This window comes from Lepidochelys kempii, chromosome 2, assembly GCF_965140285.1.
Source record: "Lepidochelys kempii isolate rLepKem1 chromosome 2, rLepKem1.hap1, whole genome shotgun sequence".
In the NCBI taxonomy this organism is placed as follows: Eukaryota; Metazoa; Chordata; order Testudines; family Cheloniidae; genus Lepidochelys; species Lepidochelys kempii.
Genome location: NC_136381.1, coordinates 47,582,245 through 47,604,547, shown reverse-complemented (window position 1 = coordinate 47,604,547; position 22,303 = coordinate 47,582,245). Strand labels below are relative to the sequence as shown.

Sequence of the window (22,303 nt, the reverse complement as noted above, 5' to 3'; positions counted from 1 at the left end):
TGTTTACTGAAATGCTTACCTGTCTGTTCTCTCCCCCTCTGGGGCAATGCATAGATGTTTAGAATTTTGGATGTTGGCTAGTCATTTTTTAAGGCATACGCCTAACAAGGGCCCTGAGTTCTATTGTCAGTTTTGACACAGACATCCTTTGTGACTTTGGGCAAGTCAGTTAAGACAAAATCCTGATCCCATTGCAGTCAATGGCAAAAGTCTCTTTGATTTCAATAGGAGAAACACTGGCTCCTTTATACCCTTAGGTAAAGATTTGACTGTGAAATTCACCCAAGTGCAGGGAGCCAGCATCAGACATCCTTGTGCTGATGGGGACATGCAGGTAGTGCTGTGTACATGGGCATGAGAGGGTGCCGCATAGCAACTGGGGAACTGGAGACCATTTATGGAAAGGAGGAGCCTATACAGGAAGGATGAGCTCTACCTCAACCAAAATGGAATTAGACTGATGGCATGTAAAATTAAAAAGACTGTAGCGGAATTTTTGAACTAAAGGCTGAGGGAAAGATGCCAGGTGCAGAGGAGCACACGGTTTGGGCAGAGACATCCCGAAAGAATGAATTTATTAAAGAGGAAATTATATATCCTAGTAAAAAGGATAGGGGAAAAAAAGATGGTAAAGTACAGATAGGAGCTAGTGACAAAGTACAGGTAGTAAAACATAACAAAACCCCACTTAAATATAACACATGAAGGCAAGCAACTGAATACTGACAAAATGTACAAATGCCTATTGATTGAATATATGTCACCTCAGAAAGAGATGCAAAGATAAAATTTCTAGACACCATAAATGACTTTTTTTTTTTGGAGTAGCTAGTCCTGGAGTCCACAAGGGGAGAGGCAATTCTTGATGTAATCCTAAATGGTGCACAAATTCTGGCCCAAAAAACTGAACCACTCGGTAATAGCAACAATAAAGTAATTAAATTTAACATGTGTGTAGGAGGAAAAGACCAAAGAAACCCACTACAGATGCATTTAACTTCAAAAAGGGGAATTAAACAAAAATGAGGAAGCTAGTTAAATAGAAATTAAAAGGAACAATCACAAGGGAAAAATCCCTGCAAATTATATGGAGTCTATCTAGAAACACCACAATAGAGGCTCCAACTAAAATGTATACCACAAAGAAAAAAATGCCAGCATGGCTAAACAGCAGAGTAAAAGAGGCCATTAGAGGCAAAAGGCATCCTTTAAAAATTGGAAGTCAAATCCTAGTGAAGAAAATAGAAAGACGCATAAACTCTGGCAAGTCAAGTGTAAAAGTAAAATTAGGCAGGCGGGCCAAGAAAAAATTTGAAGAGCTAATTAACTAAGGACACAAACACTAAATAGCAAAGCAATTTTTAAGTACATTAGAAGCACGAGGCCTGCCAAACAGTCAGTGGGGCCATTGGATGATCAAGGTGCTAAAAGAGCACTCAAGGAAGACAAGGCCGTTATGGAGAAGCGAAATTAATTCTTTGCCTCGGTCAGCACTGCAGAGGATGTGAGGGAGATCACCATACCCAAGCCATTCTTTTTAGAGGAGGTTTTGAAACAAACAGATAAGCTAAACAGTGATAAGTCCGTATGCCCAGATGGGATTCACCCCAGAGCTCTGAAGGAACTCAAACGTGAAATTGCAGAATTACTAACTGTGGTATACAACCTATCACTTAAATCAGCTTTGTACCTGATGACAGGAGGATAGCTAATATGATGCCATTTTTTTAAAAAAGCTCCGGAGATGATCCCAGCAATTAAAGGTCAGGAAGCCTGACTTCCGGACTAAGCAAACTGGTTGAAACCATAGTAAAGAACATAATTATCAAACACATATATAAACACAGTATTTTGGGGAAGACTCAACACTGCTTTTATAAAAGAGAATCATGCCTCACCAATCTATTACAATTCTTTGAGGGGGTCAACAAACATGTGGACAAAGGTGATTCAGTTGATATAGTGTAGTTGGACTTTCAGAAAGCAATTGACAAGGCTCACTAAAGGCTTTTAAGCAAAATAAGCAGTCATGGGATAAGAGGGAAGGTCCTCTCATGGATCAGTAGCAGGTTAAAAGGTAGGAAACAAAGAGTAGGAATAAATCGTCAGTTTTCACAATGTGAGAGGTAAACAGTGGGGTCCCCCAAAGATCTATACTGGGACATGTGCTGTTTAGCATATTCATAAATGATCTGGAAAAGTTGGTGAACACTGAGGTGGCAAAATTTGAAGACGATACAAAATTACTCAGGATAGTCCAAAACTGATGGCGAAGAGCTACATAGGGATCTCACTAAACTGGGTGACCGGGCAACGAAATGGCAGATGAAATTCAATGTTGAAAAATGCAAAGTAATGCACAATGGAAAAAATAATCCCAACTATATGTACAAAATGAAAGTGTCTAAATTAGCTGTTACCACTCAAGAATTTGTGTCTATTCAATTGTTGTGACATCAATAGTGTCATGCAAACATATAAAATTTCCAAAAGATTCTTGAAAGAGGGGTGATAGTGGGTTGTCTATCTTATTAATATTTATTTAATAAATTATATTTAGTTTATAAAAGAAATAATCATGATGCATCACCCTCATCAGATGAAACTTTCTTCAGAATACACAGTGGCACAAATCTATATCTGCAACTTCATTTCCATTTAAAAACAAGATATCAAATTAGATGCAGGATTGGAGGTGGCCATATGTTAAAGTCATTGGACTGGGACTCAGGAAAACTAGGTTCACATCCCAGGTGACCATGGCAAGTCTTTAACCTCTCCTCGCATCACTTCTCCATCTATAAAATAGTAGGCTAAAGTCATGGGTATTCATGAATGAATTTAAAAAAAAAACTTTGTCAAAGTTGCCCAGAGCATTAAAAGGGTTCTCTTGTGTTATATTTCATAAAAATCCAAATAAATAACAAAACTAATACGGAGGCACTCTGATACTGTAGAGATGAAACCATATACATACCCACATTGAAATTAAAATAACATTGTTTTCAATTTTTCTTAGAGTGGAAAATTTAGATCTGTTCCAAAGTCCATTAATGCTAATAGGGGTCTTTCCATTGATTTCAGTGGGCTTTAGATCAGATCCAGTATTTGTTTTTACCCTTGGATTATGCAAAAGTGAAATTGGACAGATTTTACTCAAATGTTCCCAGTAAAATTCATCTCCAGGCTGAAACTAAGCACGAAAAGTTTCAATCCAAAAAGGAGACTTTTAGATTGTTATGGATGTGGAATCTGGAGGATGTAAAGCAAGTTCCCTTTAAGCTTGTTGCAAGCATTTGCTACTATGTTACAGCTCTAATTTGCACATGTTTGTGGGTTGGAATGTTGTTGTGGAAATTGTAGTCGCTTTTTCTGTTCTGCCACTTGCTCTTGAGAAAACTGCCTAATTAAAAGAAATTATGTTTTGGTATTCTTGTTGATATATGTAGAAATCTTCTAGCACAGCTACCTAAAATTAAATATAATTAACATATTAATTATTGTATTATTATTACTATTATTGTTTTTTGTAGAAAGAAAGAAAGAAAGAAAGAAAGAAAGAAAGAAAGAAAGAAAGAAAGAAAGAAAGAAAGAAAGAAAGAAAGAAAGAAAGAAAGAAAGAAAGAAAGAAAGAAAGAATTCTTAGCTCTTTTATAGCACTTTTCAGCTGTAGGTCTTCATGCACTTTAAAAAGGAAGGGAAGCAACAGTGTTCTCACTTTACATATGGAGAAACTGAGGCACAGAGAAAGGGAAATTGACTTGCCCAAATCACAGAATGGAACAGTGAGAATAAAAACCAAATCTGCTGCCTCCTAGAACAGTGCACTAACCTCTGGACAACACTGCCTCCCCTCTTCCATTTGAAAGCATATGGAAGATTCAGAGGAAAATAAATAATTTTATTTATGTGGTAGAAAGAAGTTATAGTAGCATCAGAATACAGCACTTCACTGTCAGTCAGGAAACTAAAAAACAGAACACATTTTTCAAATTATAAAGAAGCAATGAGAAACAGCCCTGTCTGCAGTGACCTGAATCATTTTGTATATTTAGCTAGTTTAATACTATTACTAATTATAATACTGGGTTCGGCATGCAAGCCTGTAATCCCAGCTACTTGGCAGGCCGAAGAGGGCGGTTCTGGGCTGTGATGCACTATACTGATCGGGAGTCCAGTGCCACTGACAGCCTGGCCAGCGGGAGGCTGAAGGACTGGCTAGAACAGTGGTTTTAAAAAACTTTATTTTCTGGCAACCCAGTTGAAGAAAATTGTTGATGCCCGCAACCGAACGGAACTGGGGATGAGGGGTTTGGGGCATGGGAGGGGTCAGGGCTGGGGCAGAGGGTTGAGGTGCAGGGGTGAGGGCTGCAGGGTGGGGCCGGGAATGAGGGGTTCAGGGTGTGGGAGGGGGCTCTGGGCTGGTGGTGCAGGCTCTGGCGTGGGGCCAGGATGAGGGATTTGGGGTACAGTAAGGGGCTCAGGGTTTGGCAGGGGCTCAGGGCTGAGGCAGGGGATTGGTGTAAAGGGTTGGGTCAGGGCTTACCTCGGACGGCTCCTGTCAGCGGCGCAGCGGGGGTGCTAAGGCAGGCTTCCTGCCTGTCCTAGCACCACGGACCGTGCTGCACCCTGGAAGCAGCCAGCAGCAGGTCTGGCTCTGAGGTGGAGTTGTGCAAGCGGCTCTGCATGGCTCTCGCCTACAGGCACCGTCCCCCTCCCAGTGCCCATTGGCTGGTTCCCGGCCAATTTGAGTGCAGAGCCAGTGCTCGAGGTTGGGACAGCGCACAGAGCCCTGTGGCCCGCCAGCCTAGGAGCCGGACGTGCTGCTGGCCGCTTCTGGGGGGCAGCACAGTTTCAGAACAGGTAGGGACTAGCCTGCCTTAGCCGGGCAGCAGCACCAATGAGACTTTTAATGGCCCGGTCGGTGGTGCTGACCAGAACCCTCATGACCCAGTGCGTTACATTCCGCGACCCAGTATTGGGTCATGACCCACAATTTGAAAACCACTGAGCTAGAACAACACGAACGACTTGTTGTGATCGGCGCTCTCTCTGTGAGGGCTAACGGACTGATTGATCAAGGTGATATCAACTAATTATAATATAATAGTTTTATTTTGTAGACAGATCATTAATTTTACTTACAGTTAACAATGAAATTTCCTCACAATAGATTTGTGCAACATCCAAACCACTGCATGTAAATAAACTGCTACAACAACCTCAGCTTCAGCTTCATGGAGAAGACAGAGGGTTAAAAAGCTCCTCTAACAGCACATCAAGCAACCCACAGCTAGAACTGGGAAGGGCAGCACAATAGGATTGTCACCCAAGGGACAAGACACAGCACAAAAGTGAAGACAATTTCTCCCTGGAACATTGCATGAAAATCCATTGAGACCTATCAAAGAAGGGTGTTCCCTTCCATAAAAGGGATGCTTGTTTTTCTGTTGTATTACCTATCCATGTTCTAAGTCATTTCCCCTTTGCCCCTTAGCTGCCATTTCACTGGAAGAGGAATCTTTCCCATTGTCAGCCTGCATCCCCCACTGGAGGCCGGAGATGTGTTTGTTGGCCAACAAAAACAAACAGGACCACTGAAACAAAGAAGTCGACTTTTCCTCCAGAAGGTGAGGAAATCATGAAAGGGCAGATTTGTCTGAGGACAATCTTCTACACAAAGGTGTGAAACTAGCCTGATACTTTGTAATGCTAGAAGATTGGGGAGGGGAGAGGAGAAAGATGAATGAAGTCATCTTACTGAAACAGAATCAACTGTGTCATATCAGGGAAAATGCTGATGGGACTGCAGATGAGGTACATGGACTTATCCTACAGCATCTAGGGTTAGTGTGTGTGCCATATAAGCACAGCCCTTAAGGAAAGGATGGGATGCAGTGGCACCCTCCCAGGGGAATCAGAGGGAGGGATTATTCCTCAGGGCACAATCCTTCTCCCAGCTCTCTGATGCACAGGCTACACCATCTGCAGGCCAACTGGGTAGTGAGGAAAGAGACAAACATGCCTCCTCCCTGTGGCTTTGGTGTGCTGGGCATCCTTTAGGGCACATGTAGGAAATAGTCCTGTGTTCCTGACAGTATGCAGGGACTGAGTGCACAAGGGGGTGGGGAGGGGGGGAGATCCAGTCGCAAGCTGGCCCATACAGAACAACCAGAAAACTATTCAAAAATAATCTTCCTCCACAATACAAAAATCACATGTTTTATTCATCTGTTATCATGCACCGTAATGAAAGTTTTCATTGTTTTCCACTGAATCTTCTACAGAAAATATTGTGGCTCATTGTTTCAGCCACACCTCCACTGTAGTAGTAATAAAATTTATTTACTGCTTTTCAGCTCAGGATTTTAAAGTACTTTTCAAACACCGGACCCAAGCCTGCAATACTTGAAATCTGAGGCCCGATTCTGCAAGGTTTCTGACTGCCTCTTTTTTAATGCTCAATGCATTAAAATTAATAGGATCCTGGCAGGATCAAACGATTAAACCTGCCTGTGGAATCAATGGGAGATTTGAGTGTGCAAAAAAATTTAAGATTCAGCCCATTAGTTAATTAATCCTTACAACACTCCAAGAGGTATGAAAGAATTACTTCACCCATCACTAAAAGGCAGTCACTTCTTGAGTGGTATAAAGCAGCTGTTGTCAGTACACAGAAACAGTACACAACAGTTTCAATCAACAGATAAATTATATAACTAAGTATTTCCATTTCTACAGTTTGTCAATTGTAATTCTTCCTTGAAATAAGCTGTTACAGTGTAATTGTTATTAGTCTACACTAAAATATGCTTATAACGAATGGTCATAAGCAGTAGCATGAATGAATAGTTGCCAAGCAACCAATAAATAAACTAACGGTTCCAAATAGCATGACCTCTCTTTAAAAAATAAAGCTCTAACCATAATCATTTTTAAAATCCATTTCTGCAGCAAGCAAAATCATGTTTGGAATTCCAATATAGGTCTTCTTAATACAAACTGAAACCAAATCTGTCATGCGACACATCAGAGATAGCAAACCAAGCATAGTCAACCCACCCCCTCAGATTATGGTGAGTGGCAGGGAGTGGAGATGGAAAATGGGCCAGGTAATAAACTGTAATCCAATATGGAGGGGTCAACCGCATTCATGATTAAACAAGAGCATTAAAAAGATTGGTTATATTAAGTACCTTCAAACAACATCAAGAAGAAGTCTTCTAGGATTTTAACACCATAAACCAATCATGAGTTAAGGTAAAAGAAGGGGAAAGACTTTAAAACTGAGAGGACAGATACAGATTAAAATGTTTTGAAATCTATATAATTCACCATTTTATCTTTATAAACTCTTACAACTGAGCCTTGCTGAGTGAATAAGCAGAATTAAGGTGCCTAGAGCACTGACCTTTTAGATGGATTCAAATAAAATTGACAAAGAGAGGCATAAATCTTAAACCACTTAAAAAATAATATACCCACTCTGAGAAAACAATGGATGGTAATGTATTAATTTCATAATATTTTACTGTAGGATGGCCTCTTGGGTGATGGAAGCTGAATTTTTAAGGCAATAAATTCAATAATTGTTATATAAAGATCTTATGAAATAAAAGATAAATACACTGCAGTTTGCTATGTTTATCTTGCAAAGTTCACAAAATACTTTATTTAATCAAACCTCTTCTTTCATAAAACTGAGAGCTACTAATGGATTTGATGTTCAAATACTAAACAATGGTAGATGAGATTCATTCCAATTCTAAACAGTTCCCTCTCATTAAACCATAGAAGCCCTAAAGAACTAACATATGACTTGGATTGTGTAAACTCCTTGGGAAAGGGACCATCTTTGTTTTGTGTTTGCATATTGCCTAACACAATGGGGATCGATCCAGGACTGGGCCCCTCCATATTCCTGTAATACCAATAATAAATAATATTTCACTCCAGTAGAACATTAATCTGTTGGTATTCTTAAACACAGGAATTATGTTTTGAATTATAGCAGGCAATACAATAATCCAAACAATAATCTCCATGCATATTTCATAGTCACACTGAAAGGAAGGCCAATTCATTGCATAGTACCATCTGCTTTTTATGATGGAAGAGCGTGAAAAGCCTTCCGTTAGCTACCAGAGCTGTAACTTTCTGATTAACATCCATTTATATTAATGCTGTGGCACAATGCTAGATGTATAGATCTGTTTATCAAAAGCCTTCACAGCTAAATTTCTTTGTACCTGCTTTTTCTAATTAAGTACAGGCTACATTACATTATATCTAAATTCTCTACTGAGTGATATACCTCATCCAGCTAGCTACACCCACGGTCAATATTAACAAATGGTCCTTCAGCATCCTTTTATAAATATACCCACAACTTCAGTGAGTAAGGAGTGCATGACTGGGCCCTTAAAATACTTGAATGTAATGTATAATGCTTGTACATAAAAACAATATGAAGGGCCTGTCAAGTTCCTTTCAATACAACTGGCAGTGTGTAATGTAAGGAATACCTTTAACTCCTTCTTTACATGTATTTTCTGGGCTTGCTCTGTAACACGCTCTCATTACAATACCGCATAGCACTTGCAATTCTAATTAAGTATTCCCAGTTGAAAAACATATAAAGGTGAAGAGGCAGATATTTTTTTCTTCCCAATTGTTTATTCTCTTACAATTACAGGTTGAAGAGTTAAAATGATCAGTTTTTTAAAGTTTAGAAAAACCCAACACGTAGGGATGAAAAGGTCATGTATCACCATTCAGCAAGAGTAGGACACTAATTGTAAAGTTTGTTAACAATGAAAACAAAGAGGTTCTCAGCTGCTTGTTACCGTGGAAAAATGCTACCAGACAGTATTTCTCTGAAGTTTTGATTCCACTGTGTTTTGTTCCACAATAAGCAATTTAACTGTCACACTTACTTGAAAGGAGGGGAGGAGAGAAAGAAGGTTGTATTGTTTTAAGGTGTTGCTCATACTAAAATAGGACTCACTTTAAAATCCCCTTAGGGACCCAAGCATATATATTTAGCAATAGAAGATGGAAAATATAGCATAACAGTCTGCTTTAGAAAAGAAATGATGAGCCATACTTTTCCCTCTAGTATTTCCCCCAACACTGATGCTTTTAGGGAGACTAGACATGATCCTGCAAACACTTCTTCACCCAGTACTCCTTACTCAAATGTATAGTTGCATTAACTGGGATGGGGCTACTCTACATGAGTAAGGGTAGGCAGGATGAGAGTTGGGGAGAGGAATGTGCTATATAGCTCCTACCCTGTTTTTTGATATAGGTAATTTGTTTCAATGGGTTTTGATTCCCCCTCCCTGCCATCTATTAAAAAGATGAAACTGTTCTTAATGCAATATAAATAAAAATCATTACAGAAATTCTTAAACTATAGAAAAATGTCAGCTTTAGGAAAATAGTTATCAACAAAATTACAAGTTTAAGGGTCACATTCTACACTTTAATCTTTGTAACTACCTATGAGTGTTAGAGTTCTGCTTGTGGTCTTTAACAGGGAAATTGCCTATAAACACTCGAAGTATTTAGTATCTAATAAGGCAAGAAACAGTTCACACAATGAAGAACCCAGTGGAAAAAAAATTGTTTGTCTGGCAATTCCATTACCCTACATAGATTTTCAAAGGAGAAAATCCAGCCAGGTCATTACAGGAATTCTGTACTGAAAGATCTGTCAATTAGTAGCATAAAAATCTGAATTTTAAATATCTTGTTAATACCTAGTATCCCATTTACTACCCCATTGATGCATCTGACTTGTAGAGTAAGACTGAACTAAAAATTTAGGGAAACGCTGAAAACCTCTGGTGAACAATCACTCACACAAGTAGACCTCAGACTTTGATGGCAGTACTTATGTGAGTAATGTGGAATGAACAATCTGGACCTTAATCCTAACCTTTGATGCAGATGACACCTTAGAAAGTGATCTCCAAAACTCCAGTGATGACCAGGAACCGATGAAAATAAAAGCTAAAACTTCCTAAAACTAGTCTTACATGAATTCTAGATCTCAAATATTGTTACTCAAATCACTCATGAATACTTGAAATAAATGGTGGATTTACAGCTCTCCCTTAGCTAAATCCCTTGCAAAATTTTCATTGACATCAGAGAGTGTAGGTGTGAGAGCAATACTATGGTTAACACAATAAATAAATGACTGTCATTTACATTTCTCACTCTGACCTACATCATACTCAGCTATGTCTAGCTATTAAAACAATATGTACCATATGAAAGTCATCAGTGACATTCATGTTTCAGAAATTACACGTCAGCTATCATTGGAAGCAGGACCTTCACCCACTTCCATCTGGATGTTTAGCAAGAACAAGTTTTACAAACAACCAATATGATTTAAAAAAAAATTGTCATGCCGATTATGAACTTCAGGTTCCTATTTTGTGGTTTTAGAGAACGATACCTACATTTAATCTCTTTGAACTTCAGTAGTATCCCTTGAGACGTGTTTTGGCTCAGTCTTACAAACTCAAGTTGGAAGCCAAGAAAGCCAGCATTTCTATACAAATTTTATTCAACACCTAAAATGTTAGACTATATGAGTCAGAATTACAATAGCAAATAGATTGATCCCATGTTTTCCAATGCTGAATAGCTTTCATCAGTATTTCCTCCAAATTTTAATATAATCAGAGAGTATAAAAATCAAAAAATAAAATTCTAAATTCACATGAAACCTCAATTAGTATAAAAATAATCACATCACAGTCTGTTTTCCAAATACGTATATTCAGTAGAACTGAATTCAACAGAACTGGCACTAGTTTTTTAAGGCACCCTAATTTCTACGTGTATTTTAATGGATCTTGGAATGAATTTGTCATACTCCATTTTACTGATTTATTATAGAGCATAAGTGTTTTATGGGTCTGATGCTGACACACAGAATTGTATGGCACAGTGTCACCACATTGTTGCCAAGTCCTTTGCCTCACATTCCCTTCTTCTTTGAGACTGTGGCACCTTTCAATATTACAACAAAAGACAACTGCAAAGCTGTGAGGAAATGAAAATACCTTGGAAGTGCTAGCATGGAACACATTTTCTTTCAGGGGGAAAGAGAGGGGATGGGAGATGGGACACCTCTAAAGGAACAGAGAACCTGAATGGCATCTCATGAGTTCAAGCACTTTCCCCCTCTCTTCAGCTTTTCTTCCTTGTGGTACTGTTCTTTCCCCTCAAAATCTGCTATTTTCCATACAGAAAAGAGAGGAAAAAATAAATCAGCTTCTCCTCTTTCCCCTGAAAACCTCCCACATGCTGTGGCTGGCCTCCCTTTCATGCCCCACGAGACTACGACATTCTCTCTCTCTCTCTCCTGGCACCATAACTCCATCTACTGCTCATCTCTCCAGCAGGATCAGCGGCCAGCAAAGAAGTCTACAGAGGGAGATGGAAGTCCTTCTGTAGCTGAAATTTTTTATATCCCCAGCAGGGGGCCACTAAGGGAAGACAGGAAAGGGTACACAAAGCTGTCTCCCTCTCTTCCTCAGTGATTCCTTTTATATTCACAAATGAAAGAATGAAGTTGAGAAAGTATCAGTACAGCAGGGAACATGGTTGAGAGAAGAATCAAAATGTGCACGTCAGCTTGGAAAGGTGGGAGAAACACTAGGGGGAAGGAAACAGAGCAGCATTGCATGTGAGGAAAAATACTGAGGGAAATGAAGAAAATTACTAGAAGTGAGTGTTATTATTTATATTGCAGTAGCCTCCAAAGGCCACAATCAGGATCATGGCTCCATTGTGCTACACATTTTACAAAAAGATGGAAAGACATGATCCCTGTCCCAAAGAATTTACAATCTAATACAAGAGGCAGGGAAATATTGGGGGAAAGAGAAAAGTATGTGTGTGTGTGTGTTGGAGATATTGGTGGTGAGGAGGAGCAATCAGAAATGGCAGAGGAAGAGATCTTAGAGCAAAAGAGACCAGGAGTTTTGAGTGGGGAGGAAATCTTAATGATGGCATGGAGAGACCAGGATTACATGGGGAGAGACTGATGTGAGGAGTCCACGAGTGTGTGTTGGGAGATCTTGGGAAAGTGACTCCAGGAGAATGTGTGGTGGGGGGGAACTTTTGGTGGTGGAGAGGGAGAGACTAGTACTGGATCAGTGGGAAAATCTTGGGATGGAAAGAGACCAGAAGTGGGTGTGTAGGAGAAGAGAACTTGGGTGAGGAGAGAGAAAGAGACCTGTATTGTGTATGGGAGGAGATCCTGGAGGAATAGACCAGTGTGCAGGGGAAGACTAGAAGCGAGTGAGTTGGGGGGAAGGGGGACATGGATGGGGAAGGAGACCACGTCTGTCTGTGGGGGAGATTTTTGGGGGTAGACCCAATGTCTACCCTGGAAGAGATTTTTTGTGGAAGTACAGATGTGTCTGGGGTTGAGGAGATATGGTACAGGGACAGAGGGGTGTCTGAGGGAGATTTCTTCAATGTTGGGCAGAAACGTGTACAAGTGGGTGAGAGCTAGGGGAACAAGAGTTTGTGTAAGGGAAAGAGGAAGTGTGTGTGTGTGAGAGAGAGAGTGAGTGAGTGAGAGAGAGAGAGAGAGAGAGAGAGAGAGAGAGAGAGAGAGAGAGAGAGAGAGAGAGAGAAGAGTATGATCCCTGTCCCAAAGAATTTGGGGACAAGAGTATGTTTGTGCTAGAGAAAGAGAGTTCAGGGAATACAAGTGTGTGGGTGAGAGACAGTCTGGAGACAGGAACAAATGGTCTGTATGGTCTATGGGTGCTGCAGAAAGTTCAGAAAGTGGGATGGATGGGAGAGAAGCAAGTGAGAAGTATGGGCAGATAACAAAAGAATGGAATTATAGTGTGAGTGAGAGAATGAAAGAAATGTGTAAAGTAGGGAGACACAGGACAAGAAAGAAAGGAAGGTGAAGGACCGGAGTGGATGGGAAGAAAAGAGAGGGAAGTATTATACAGTACTGAAAAATCAGATTAAAGAAAACCAAACTGGGAACTATGCAGAAAAGGATACATAAAGATACACCATGAAAGGCAAGGAGAAAAAAAGGAAGGAAGAATATGCACAAAGGAGACGTAGTTAGTAACAATATTTCTTAATGGAAAGCATAATGTAAAAAATAAAACTGAAAAGTGGGGTGGATTAGAATAGGAGTTGGAAATGGGGAGCATACACTGAAATCTCACTATGGCAGCAAAATTCCTAGGGTTAGCCCTGCCTGGGAAGCTATTCATTTTAATTCGCTTTTCTACATTTAAAAAAAAAATCTCCTTCTTGGCTCTCCCCACCCTCCAACTTTAGTCGCACCTAAATGGCATTTATTTAGCCATTTCTAGAAACAAGCATTCAGTTATGCTTAAATGAGAAAAAGATCAGCTTTTGTGCTTAAATATTTAACATGGAAATATACTAACATAGCAAGTTTCCCTCCCCCCCTTCTTCCACATTCGACTCTCTTTCATTCATTCTTCCCCTTTGTTTAAAAAAAGAAAGCCAGGAAGACATCTGAAGTCAAAGGTATCCCTGCAGCTTTCTCCGAGCTGTCTGGGTATGATCTACCCTAGCGCCTTTTATTATGCCACTGGCTTGTGTTTAGGGATTCGTATCTTCCCTAGAAGAGAGGTATATCCCGGCCACAATGATGTGGTCTAGCTCTGGGCTGCCGAGGATAAGGGGATTCTCAGGCTAACAGGCATCCATCAGGCAAGGGAACTCGGCTCCGAGAGCTGGCTGCTGCAGGAAAGCAAAGCCAATGTGCATGTGTGTCTTGGCTGCTCCGGAGACATGGCTGGGGAGCTGTTTTACTGAAGCAGCCCAAATATTGGGGAACAGCCTTGGGAAGAAAGAGAAGGAGAGAGGAAACACACACACTCACACATACACCCGGCTGCTGATCTTACCTCCACATTGAAATACTGCTCCGCTGTGCACACGGGGGCACATAAAATCCAAAGCAAGGTTTGCAAGAAAAACACCCTGGGATGATGTACGAAATCCAACCGGCTTCCAGCGCTGAATGCGAGTAAGAGCATAGTGAACTGCGCCTCAGTGGATGGAAGAGCCCTCTTTCCCTCCGCTCTCTCTCCGTCCCCTCACACAAACAAACAGTCCCCAGTGTTGGTGGAGAACCCTAAAGACAGGTTCACCCACAACAGGGGAGGAGGAGGAGGAGGAGGAGAAGAAATAGACACTTCACTCCACAACACAGATAGCAGCAGCAGCAGCAGGGTCAGCTCTTACTCATCTTCGGTCCCGTAAGGGGGGGATGTGGCGTCCAAGTACAGCTGCAGCTCCTACAAGGCTTTTCCCTTTGCACAGCAGCCGCCTCTGTGTCCTCCTCCTCCTCCCCCTCCTGCTCGGCAAGGCCTTTGCTGCCTGGCTGCCTGTGCTCCCCTGCCCTGCCTGTGCTTGTGCCTCTCCTCTCTCTTCTCTCCTCCACTCCAGAATGTTCATCTGTAATCTACATAACTCCTCCTCCAGGGTCAGCCTCCTCACAGACATCTTAAAGGAGACAGTCCTGGAAGGCTGTCTGTCTGTCTGTCTGTGCTGGAATGGACCTGATCCCCCCTCTAAGGCAGGAGCTCTCTTACAAGCTGCTAGAACTGTTTGAATGAACAGATTTCCAAGAAAGGGAGTGGGATGAGTGAGTTTAACACACACACACGCACACGATTAATCCCTAGTTAGGAACTCTCCTGCCCAATGAAGTTTGACAAATCTGTAAATTCCTTAAGTCCCTCAATTCATAGGAATGTGTTGGAGTCCACTTCTCCGTTTTCATCAGCTGCCCTGCTTGCCAAATATACTGTGACACCAAATTGTATGTGAGGGACAAAGTTAGCTTCTGTTTATATACTGCCCAGCTCCCTCCCTGTTAAGAACACCTCTACACAATTCTCTATATGCACCTTTCATATAAAGCTCTCTATACATTCCCTAATGTCCACTTGTAGTATAATTATCTTTATATATCCCACATTATACACTACCTTTACACAGCCCTCTTTATAGACCTTTGCTGTACAGCTCTGGATACACTTCTCATTATGAGCAACCTCAAGACAAGACTGATTTTATGAAAAATTGGTTCTGTCAAATTAACTTGATTTTTTTTTTTTTTTTTTGGTAATGAGATCACAAGTTTGGTTGATAAAGGTAACTCTTGCAATAACAAACTTAGACTTTTATAAGATATTTGACCACACATCCTGATTTAAAAAATAGCATTATACAAAAGCAATGCAGTGCACAGTAAATGGATTAAAAACTGGGTATAGCTTCCTGATGAGCTCCCAGTGCAACTGTGTGGCCAAAAGGAATAAAGTGATCCTTGGATGCATAAACAAGGGTATCTTGAGTAGAAGTAGAGAAGTTATTTTACCTCTGCATTTGGCACTGGTGCAACCACTGCTGAAATACTGAGTCCAGTTCAATTCAAGACGGATGTTGATAAATTGAAGAGGATTCTGAGAAAAGACACCAGAATAATTAAAGGATTGGAAAACATGCCCTTTAGTGACTGACTCAGGGAGCTCAGTCTATTTAGCTTAACAAATAGAAAGTTAAGGGGTGACTTGATTACAGTCTAAAAGTACCTACATGGGGAACAAATACTTGATAATGGGCTCTTCTAGCAGAGAAAGGTATAACCTGATCCAACGGCTGGAAGTTGAAGCTAAACAAATTCAGACTGAAAATAAGGCATAACATTTTTACAGAAAGAGTAATTAACCATTGGAACTGATTGCCAGGGGTCACACTGGATTGTCCATCATTGCCAAATTTTTAAATGAAGATTGGATTTTTTTCTGAAATATATACTCTAAGAATTATTTTGGACAAGATCTATGGCTTGTGTTGTACAGGAGGTCAGAGTACATGATCACAGTGTTCCCTTCTGGCCTTGGAATCTATGATAGAGATCAGAATGTAAATGTTAATGGGGCATGGTCATTAAATGGGGGTTACTGGGGTCCCACAAGGATATGTTATTGGCCCAGTGCTGTCTATTATCCTTATCAGAGTGTGACAGACTGACAATATCCTGTAATATCCCAAACAAACTTTATGGGATGAAGATAAAGTTTATTTAATTAAACCTTATTGAATGAGGGTTGAAAAATCTGGAATGGTTCAGACTAGGAGTGCATGAGTATGTATGTATGCTTGGGTAGAAGAGGCCCAGGAGCGTGTAAGGCAAAGGAGATCTTCAAAGAGAGAAATACCATCCGGAGTGTTTGTATGGGGGAACAAACACTAGAAGTGTGTGTGGTGGAGAAGGATCACAACTATATATGTAAACAAAACAAAAAAACAAACAGCTACCACAAAAAAGCACTTAGCTGCACATCCTTCTCCTCATGTGAAGAGGGCAAAACACCAACACATGACAGATGTTAGTCAAGCTGCTTAATGCGCTACTGGAAGGCACTCAGATACTACGATGACGAGCACAGAATAAGAACCTATATACAACAGAACACTGCAAACTGGAGACAGGAATGTGTGTGAGTGCCTCGCAGAGAATGGGGGAGCTGTAAGGGACTAGGGTACAAGAATCTGCGTCAGAGCAAGAGGCAAGAGAAAATGTGTTTGTGTATATAAGGGAGAGAGCTTGGGGACAACAGTGTATTTATGTGCGATTGTGAGAGAGAGAGACATCTATCTTGCATATGTTGGACTTTCACCATGTGCTCTTCATCCACATGAGGATCTCTGCAAAGTACCAAGGTAGCTGGGATATGGTGGTGTTTACATCTTATGTCCAGAAGCTGTAAAGCAGAGTATTAATGCTGAGACTTCAGCTGTGTTCTCACCAGCTCCACCAAGACTTCATGGAGAAATTGAAGAAGATGAGGGCTGTAGAGGCAGAGGAACTGTTGCCCATCATGAACCTCTAACTCTAACTCTGACCAAAGAGGAATGACTCAAGCTATTTCAGGTTTGAAAGTTTCATTCAGAAACAGGTTTAGTTCCCAATTCAGCCAGACTTCCTCTGTGACTTAGATTAAGAGACTTGCCCATGCCAGGTCTCACTTCCCCATCTGCAAAATGGAGAGAGTATTTCCCCTATCTCACAGTGGTTTGTGAGGCTAAAATCCATCAATGACATTATGGTGCTTAGGGCCATTTCAGTAGCTAGTAAAGGTGTTTCCCCACAGCCTCTTGGAGGCAAGAAGAAGATGGCTGATGGGAGAAGAAAAAGAGGGAAATGACTATACAATGCTGAAATTTAGGACTGGGGAAAAACACACTACAAAAGATAGAGAAAAAGATACATTAACAAAGGAAAAATTTCTGAAGGAAAAATGTGGTAACAGTAAAAATTAAGTACTTCATGAAAACATGTTTTAAAAATTATTAGAATGGAGTTAGAAATGGGGTGTAGCTATGGAAATCCCAGTGGTGCATTCAAATTCCTAAGTCAGGTGCTACTCACCTCGTCTGCATGTATCCTCACATTTAATTTTATTTTCTAAATTTTAAAACACAATTATTCCTCTTGGTTCCTCTTCCCTCCCCGCATAATCTCCACTCTTCAGCTTTTGTTATGTGGCATTTTACCTCTAAAAATAGGTGCTCCTAACACAGGAAAGACTCCTTTTTAAACCTCAGATCTCCCAGCAATTTCTCCACATTCATGACTTCAACTCAAGGGCTCTTTATGCCTGTGCACTCACAAATGAACCAGATGGCACTGGGATTGTGACAATGATTACTCACTCAGCTTGTGGTAATGCTGTAATGCCAGTTCAATAATGATTGTAAAATCTTAATAGTTTGTGTTGAATATCATCCCTTTAATTTATGTGAGGCACCTTGAGTATGAGATAGGTGTTGTTAAAAGCTAAAGAAAGAAACAAATAAAAATAAATAATGCTCAGTAGCAACAGGCGACTCGTACAGAAGCTGAGGAGCGAACAGCAAGGAGACCTGAGAGGATATTCCTGCACAGCAGAACAATTTGTGAAAGGACAGAAACTCCTACAACTCTTCTAAGAGCATCAACAGATCTCCCAGAGGATGCCAGTTGGTCAAGAAAGAAGCAAATAGGCAGCTATTTAGGATAAAAACAAAGGGTGGGATGTCCCATACATGGTTTCATGGGACAAGGATAAGACCCCTATAACTTTGTGTCAAGATGCACCTAAATTCTGAGGCATGTTTCCTGCATTTTGTGGCACCCAGGTTCAGAGGAATGGAAATTCTGCAGAAGCTTAATTTAAATTTTAAAATTGACTTTTTTTTAATGAATCAATTAAAAAGTAACAAACAAGCTTACCATGCTAAGTTCCTCCTGTGTGGTTTATTTTGTTGTCAAATTAAATTCATTGTACGCTCCCCCCCCCCCAGCCCCCATTATCAGCTTTCAGTGTTTTTGTATTGACACTATAACAACATAAAAGAAGTTGTTGGTGGAAACTGAGGTTTTGACAGCTAGCAGGACAGTTTTGAAATTTGGCTACTAAAGAGTTATTTGGGGATTATGGTGTGAGTCCTTGAGCTGGATGCTTCTGCCAAAATGAACAGCAATAAAGTAGTTAAAGTTGACATTTAAGTCAAAATCAGTAGATTTCAGTTAATAGCTAATGAGATGAATGGTTTGATTTGCACCTTTCAGAGCTGTTGTGCTGTAAATTTGGGAAGACAGTGCATCAGATTGCACTTGCAATTGGGCAACATCAGATATCCTTGCCACCATGACAGCAAAACACTTTTGTCTAACGCAAGCTTAAATTCTGGAGCAAAGTTCTACTGCAAAAGCAGCCCAAAAGGTGAACTCACTGGCCTCAGAATCACTGAATACCTGGGGCTCCTGAGTCAGAGCATCTTAATTTACAGACTACTTGTGAGAGATTTGGGAGCAATGTAGGAACTATTTAAAGAAAGAAGATTCCACACTGTTCTGGTAAGAAGAGAGCACCATTAATAACAGGAAATAAATTTGAAGAGAGTCCACTTGCAAAAAAACATGTGAAGAAGCCAACCTGCAAGAACCAAGGGAGAGAACCCACCTAAGAGAGTGGTACCTATCTCCTAGAGATAGGCCTGCAAGTGACAAGGGAAAGGCCTTCTCACATAGAGGGTTCATAGTGCATGGCTCCAAAATTATGTGTTTTTATTGTATTGTTTGAGAAATAGGTGATCATGTAATCAACGACTGTATAGTAATACATATGTACAAGGGAGCAGCATTACTTTCAGACCTAAAAGTTGCAATTCTTCAACGAAAAAACTTCAAAAACAGACTCCAACGAGAGACTGCTGAATTGGAATTAATTTGAAAACTGGATACAATTAACTTAGGCTTGAAAAAAGACTGGGAGTGGATGGGTCCTTACACAAAGTACAACTATTCCCCCCTCCCCCCACCGCCTGCTGTTCCTCAGACATTCTTGCCAACTGCTGGAAATGGCTCACCTTGATTATCACTACAAAAGCCTCCCCCCGCCCTGCTCTCCTGCTGGTAATAGCTCACCTTACCTGATCACTCTCCTTACAGTGTGTATGGTAACACCCATTGTTTCATGTTCTCTGTGTACATAAATCTCCCCACTGTATTTCCCACTGAATGCATCCGATGAAGTGAGCTGTAGCTCACGAAAGCTTATGCTCAAATAAATTTGTTAGTATCTAAGGTGCCACAAGTCCTCCTTTTCTTTTTGCGGATACAGACTAACACGGCTGCTACTCTGAAACTTCAACTTCGTAAGTTTTTGAATTTTGAGAGCTTAAACAGTCAGTTTTAACATTCTCACAATTTACTTTTATGATGGGATACGTATAGGCATTATATGAGAGAGAGAAAGGTGACAAGAAAAACACCTTGATTCACATAAAACATAAAAGAGAATTACAAAAATATTACATATTACCATATACAAAGAGAAAGTAATAATAATAATAAAAAAGAACTCCACCCCAAGCAGACACTACACAAGGATCACTGAAAGAACTGCTCCAGCCCATCTGTGCCATGGTAACAGCATGGATGGAAGACAGCGAATTCTCCTATAAAGGGCAACAGGAAGCTGCCAAGAAGGGGGAAGGCTCCTGCCAGGAAGACCCTGATCTTAAAGGAGTTGAGTAGTCAGAGCCAGGAGGCTGGACTTCAGCCAGAAAAAGCCTGAGAGTGACTGTGATAGGACCCAGCTCTAGGAAGGAAGGCTAGGAACTGCCTTAAGGGGAGAGAGAGACACTGAACTGGGTTGGGAGGCCGGAAGGGCCAGCATGTACACAGAGAACTAAATAAATTGGACCCCCAGAAAGGGAATGATTTTATTACCTTTGGACTGAGAGAGTTATTAGGGGCTCTGAAGAGGGGAAAACAAAGGCAGGATGCTGCTGAGTGACCTCTGGCCATGAGGGAGTACTTAGGAGGCAGGTGGCGCTCTTACAAATATGAATAGCAACCTTAGGAAACCAGAGGACTTTTAAACAGTAAGTATTGCCATCCCAAGTGTTCTAAAAATCACAAATCAGGCCTCACAACAAACAAAAATCAAAACAACCCTCCTCTCCCCCCCAATATTGCAAGACTCATGATAAAATAGCAAGAGTGGACAACACTTCACACTCATAGCATCAAGAGACACCCCAATAAAGAACTGAAGCATATTTCCTTCACTTAGGCCTGGGTAAGAAGAGGCAGTATAAACATATGACCTTTAACCTCACAGAGGCTTCTAAACAGTGCAGCCATACTTTTAGGCTAAGGTTGTTGAAGCTGCCTAGAGGATTTGGCTGCCTATTTCTCATTAATTTTAATGGGGATTTACAGTAAAGTATTTAATGACTAGGGCAGGTTGAAAAATGGAAAGTTCTTCCTCTGAAATTTCATGTTTTTTTGAAAAAATTCATCCCAAATTGAGACAAACATTTCAAAATAAAAACTTTCATGGGAAGGGATTTTTAGAAAAAAAATCCATTTTGGGAGAAGCAACATAGAATTTTTCCATCTTGCTGGCTGTCAGTCAATTTGACTTTCTCTCTGTGGGGAAAGCCAGGAGGCTGAGCACTGTAGATGAAATTAGCAACTTAAGGTGGAATTGACAATAGCTTTCCAGGGGGAGCTGTCATTTTGATTTTCCTGATGGAAAAAATAAATTTCCTCACAACAAAATTTCCAATTTTGCAAAAAGGATATTTTCTGTTGGAAAATCATTCTGAAGGAAAATTCCTAACTAGCTCTATTAGCTAACAAAATGGGGGGTATTGAAGGCGCATGGTGTCCTGTAGGAAGTGCTCTGGACCTTGAAGGAATGGGCCCTGACTTGACTAGGAAAGATAGACACTGGGGATTTCAGCAGGAAAGTAGCACAAGAGTAGTTGCTTTAGTTGTAATGCACACATCAAGAAGGTACCAACTGTGTGTGCGCGCACATGGGCATAGGGCAGAGAGAGCGCACATTTCTTTTGATAGGAAGAGCACAGTTTTATGTTTCCATTATAGATAACCAGAGAGCTGGACAAGAAGTGAAGGGAAATTCAGGATTGTAGGTCATGTACTTCTTGCTTTCTCATCACACAGACATGTGTATGTGTCCGTGATGTTGGAATATGTATAGTGCTTAAAAGAATCTGTGTGTTTATATATATATTCTGTGTCTATAAAATACACAAATGAATATAGAATTGAATGCGCAAAACAATGGTTTCAAAGAACTCTTATTTTTCTTTGTACAGTTTGTGCTTCTTTTGTTATTTAAGTAATAGAGCTGAGGAAATGCTAAAAAATATATTTGTTAAAATTTTCTTTTAAAATTGCTTTGACTGTTCTTGTGTTCATTTTTATCTTGGCTTTTGAAAATGTTGTGAACAAGCTTTACTAGTGGAAATATTCACAAAAATAAAAATGATAAGCTTGAATACTCAAGTATTCACAGAGTGGGAGTTTATTTTCAAATTGCGTAAGTGGTCACATTTCAAATTGCTAATTTTACAATCAAATATGCAATTCAAGGTCTGTACTTTATTAGTTCGGTACATTCTTCAAATCAATCAAATGAATTAGGTGATTAAAGAACACAGTACAAAATTTGAACATTCCCAATAAACTGTTTTGCAAAGGACTTCCAGACTAAAAATAATTTGCTAAAGACATTTGCAAATAATTTTGAGAAATAAATACACACAATAATGTTGCAATCTGTTCACAGATAGTTCAGGAACAGTAAAAGAGGTGAAACATATATAATAATTTATTTGTTCCATATTATTTTCTCAGGTCTACTGGGTCCAAAACCAGATATATTTACCAAAG

At 40.3% G+C, this 22,303-nt stretch overlaps 1 protein-coding gene across 5 annotated transcripts in view; it reads right to left on the bottom strand.

Annotated features, from left to right (window-relative positions):
* MMP16 (matrix metallopeptidase 16) overlaps positions 1-14,460 on the bottom strand; it is a 251,058-nt gene extending 236,598 nt beyond the window's left edge. For all 5 annotated transcript variants that reach the window (XM_073330638.2, XM_073330639.2, XM_073330641.2 and 2 more), the window contains exon 1: positions 13,941-14,460. In XM_073330638.2, the coding sequence (XP_073186739.1) occupies positions 13,941-14,072 (132 nt within the window). In that variant the 5' untranslated portion in view covers positions 14,073-14,460. The remainder of the gene's footprint in view (positions 1-13,940) is intronic.
* Positions 14,461-22,303: the final 7,843 nt, after the last annotated feature.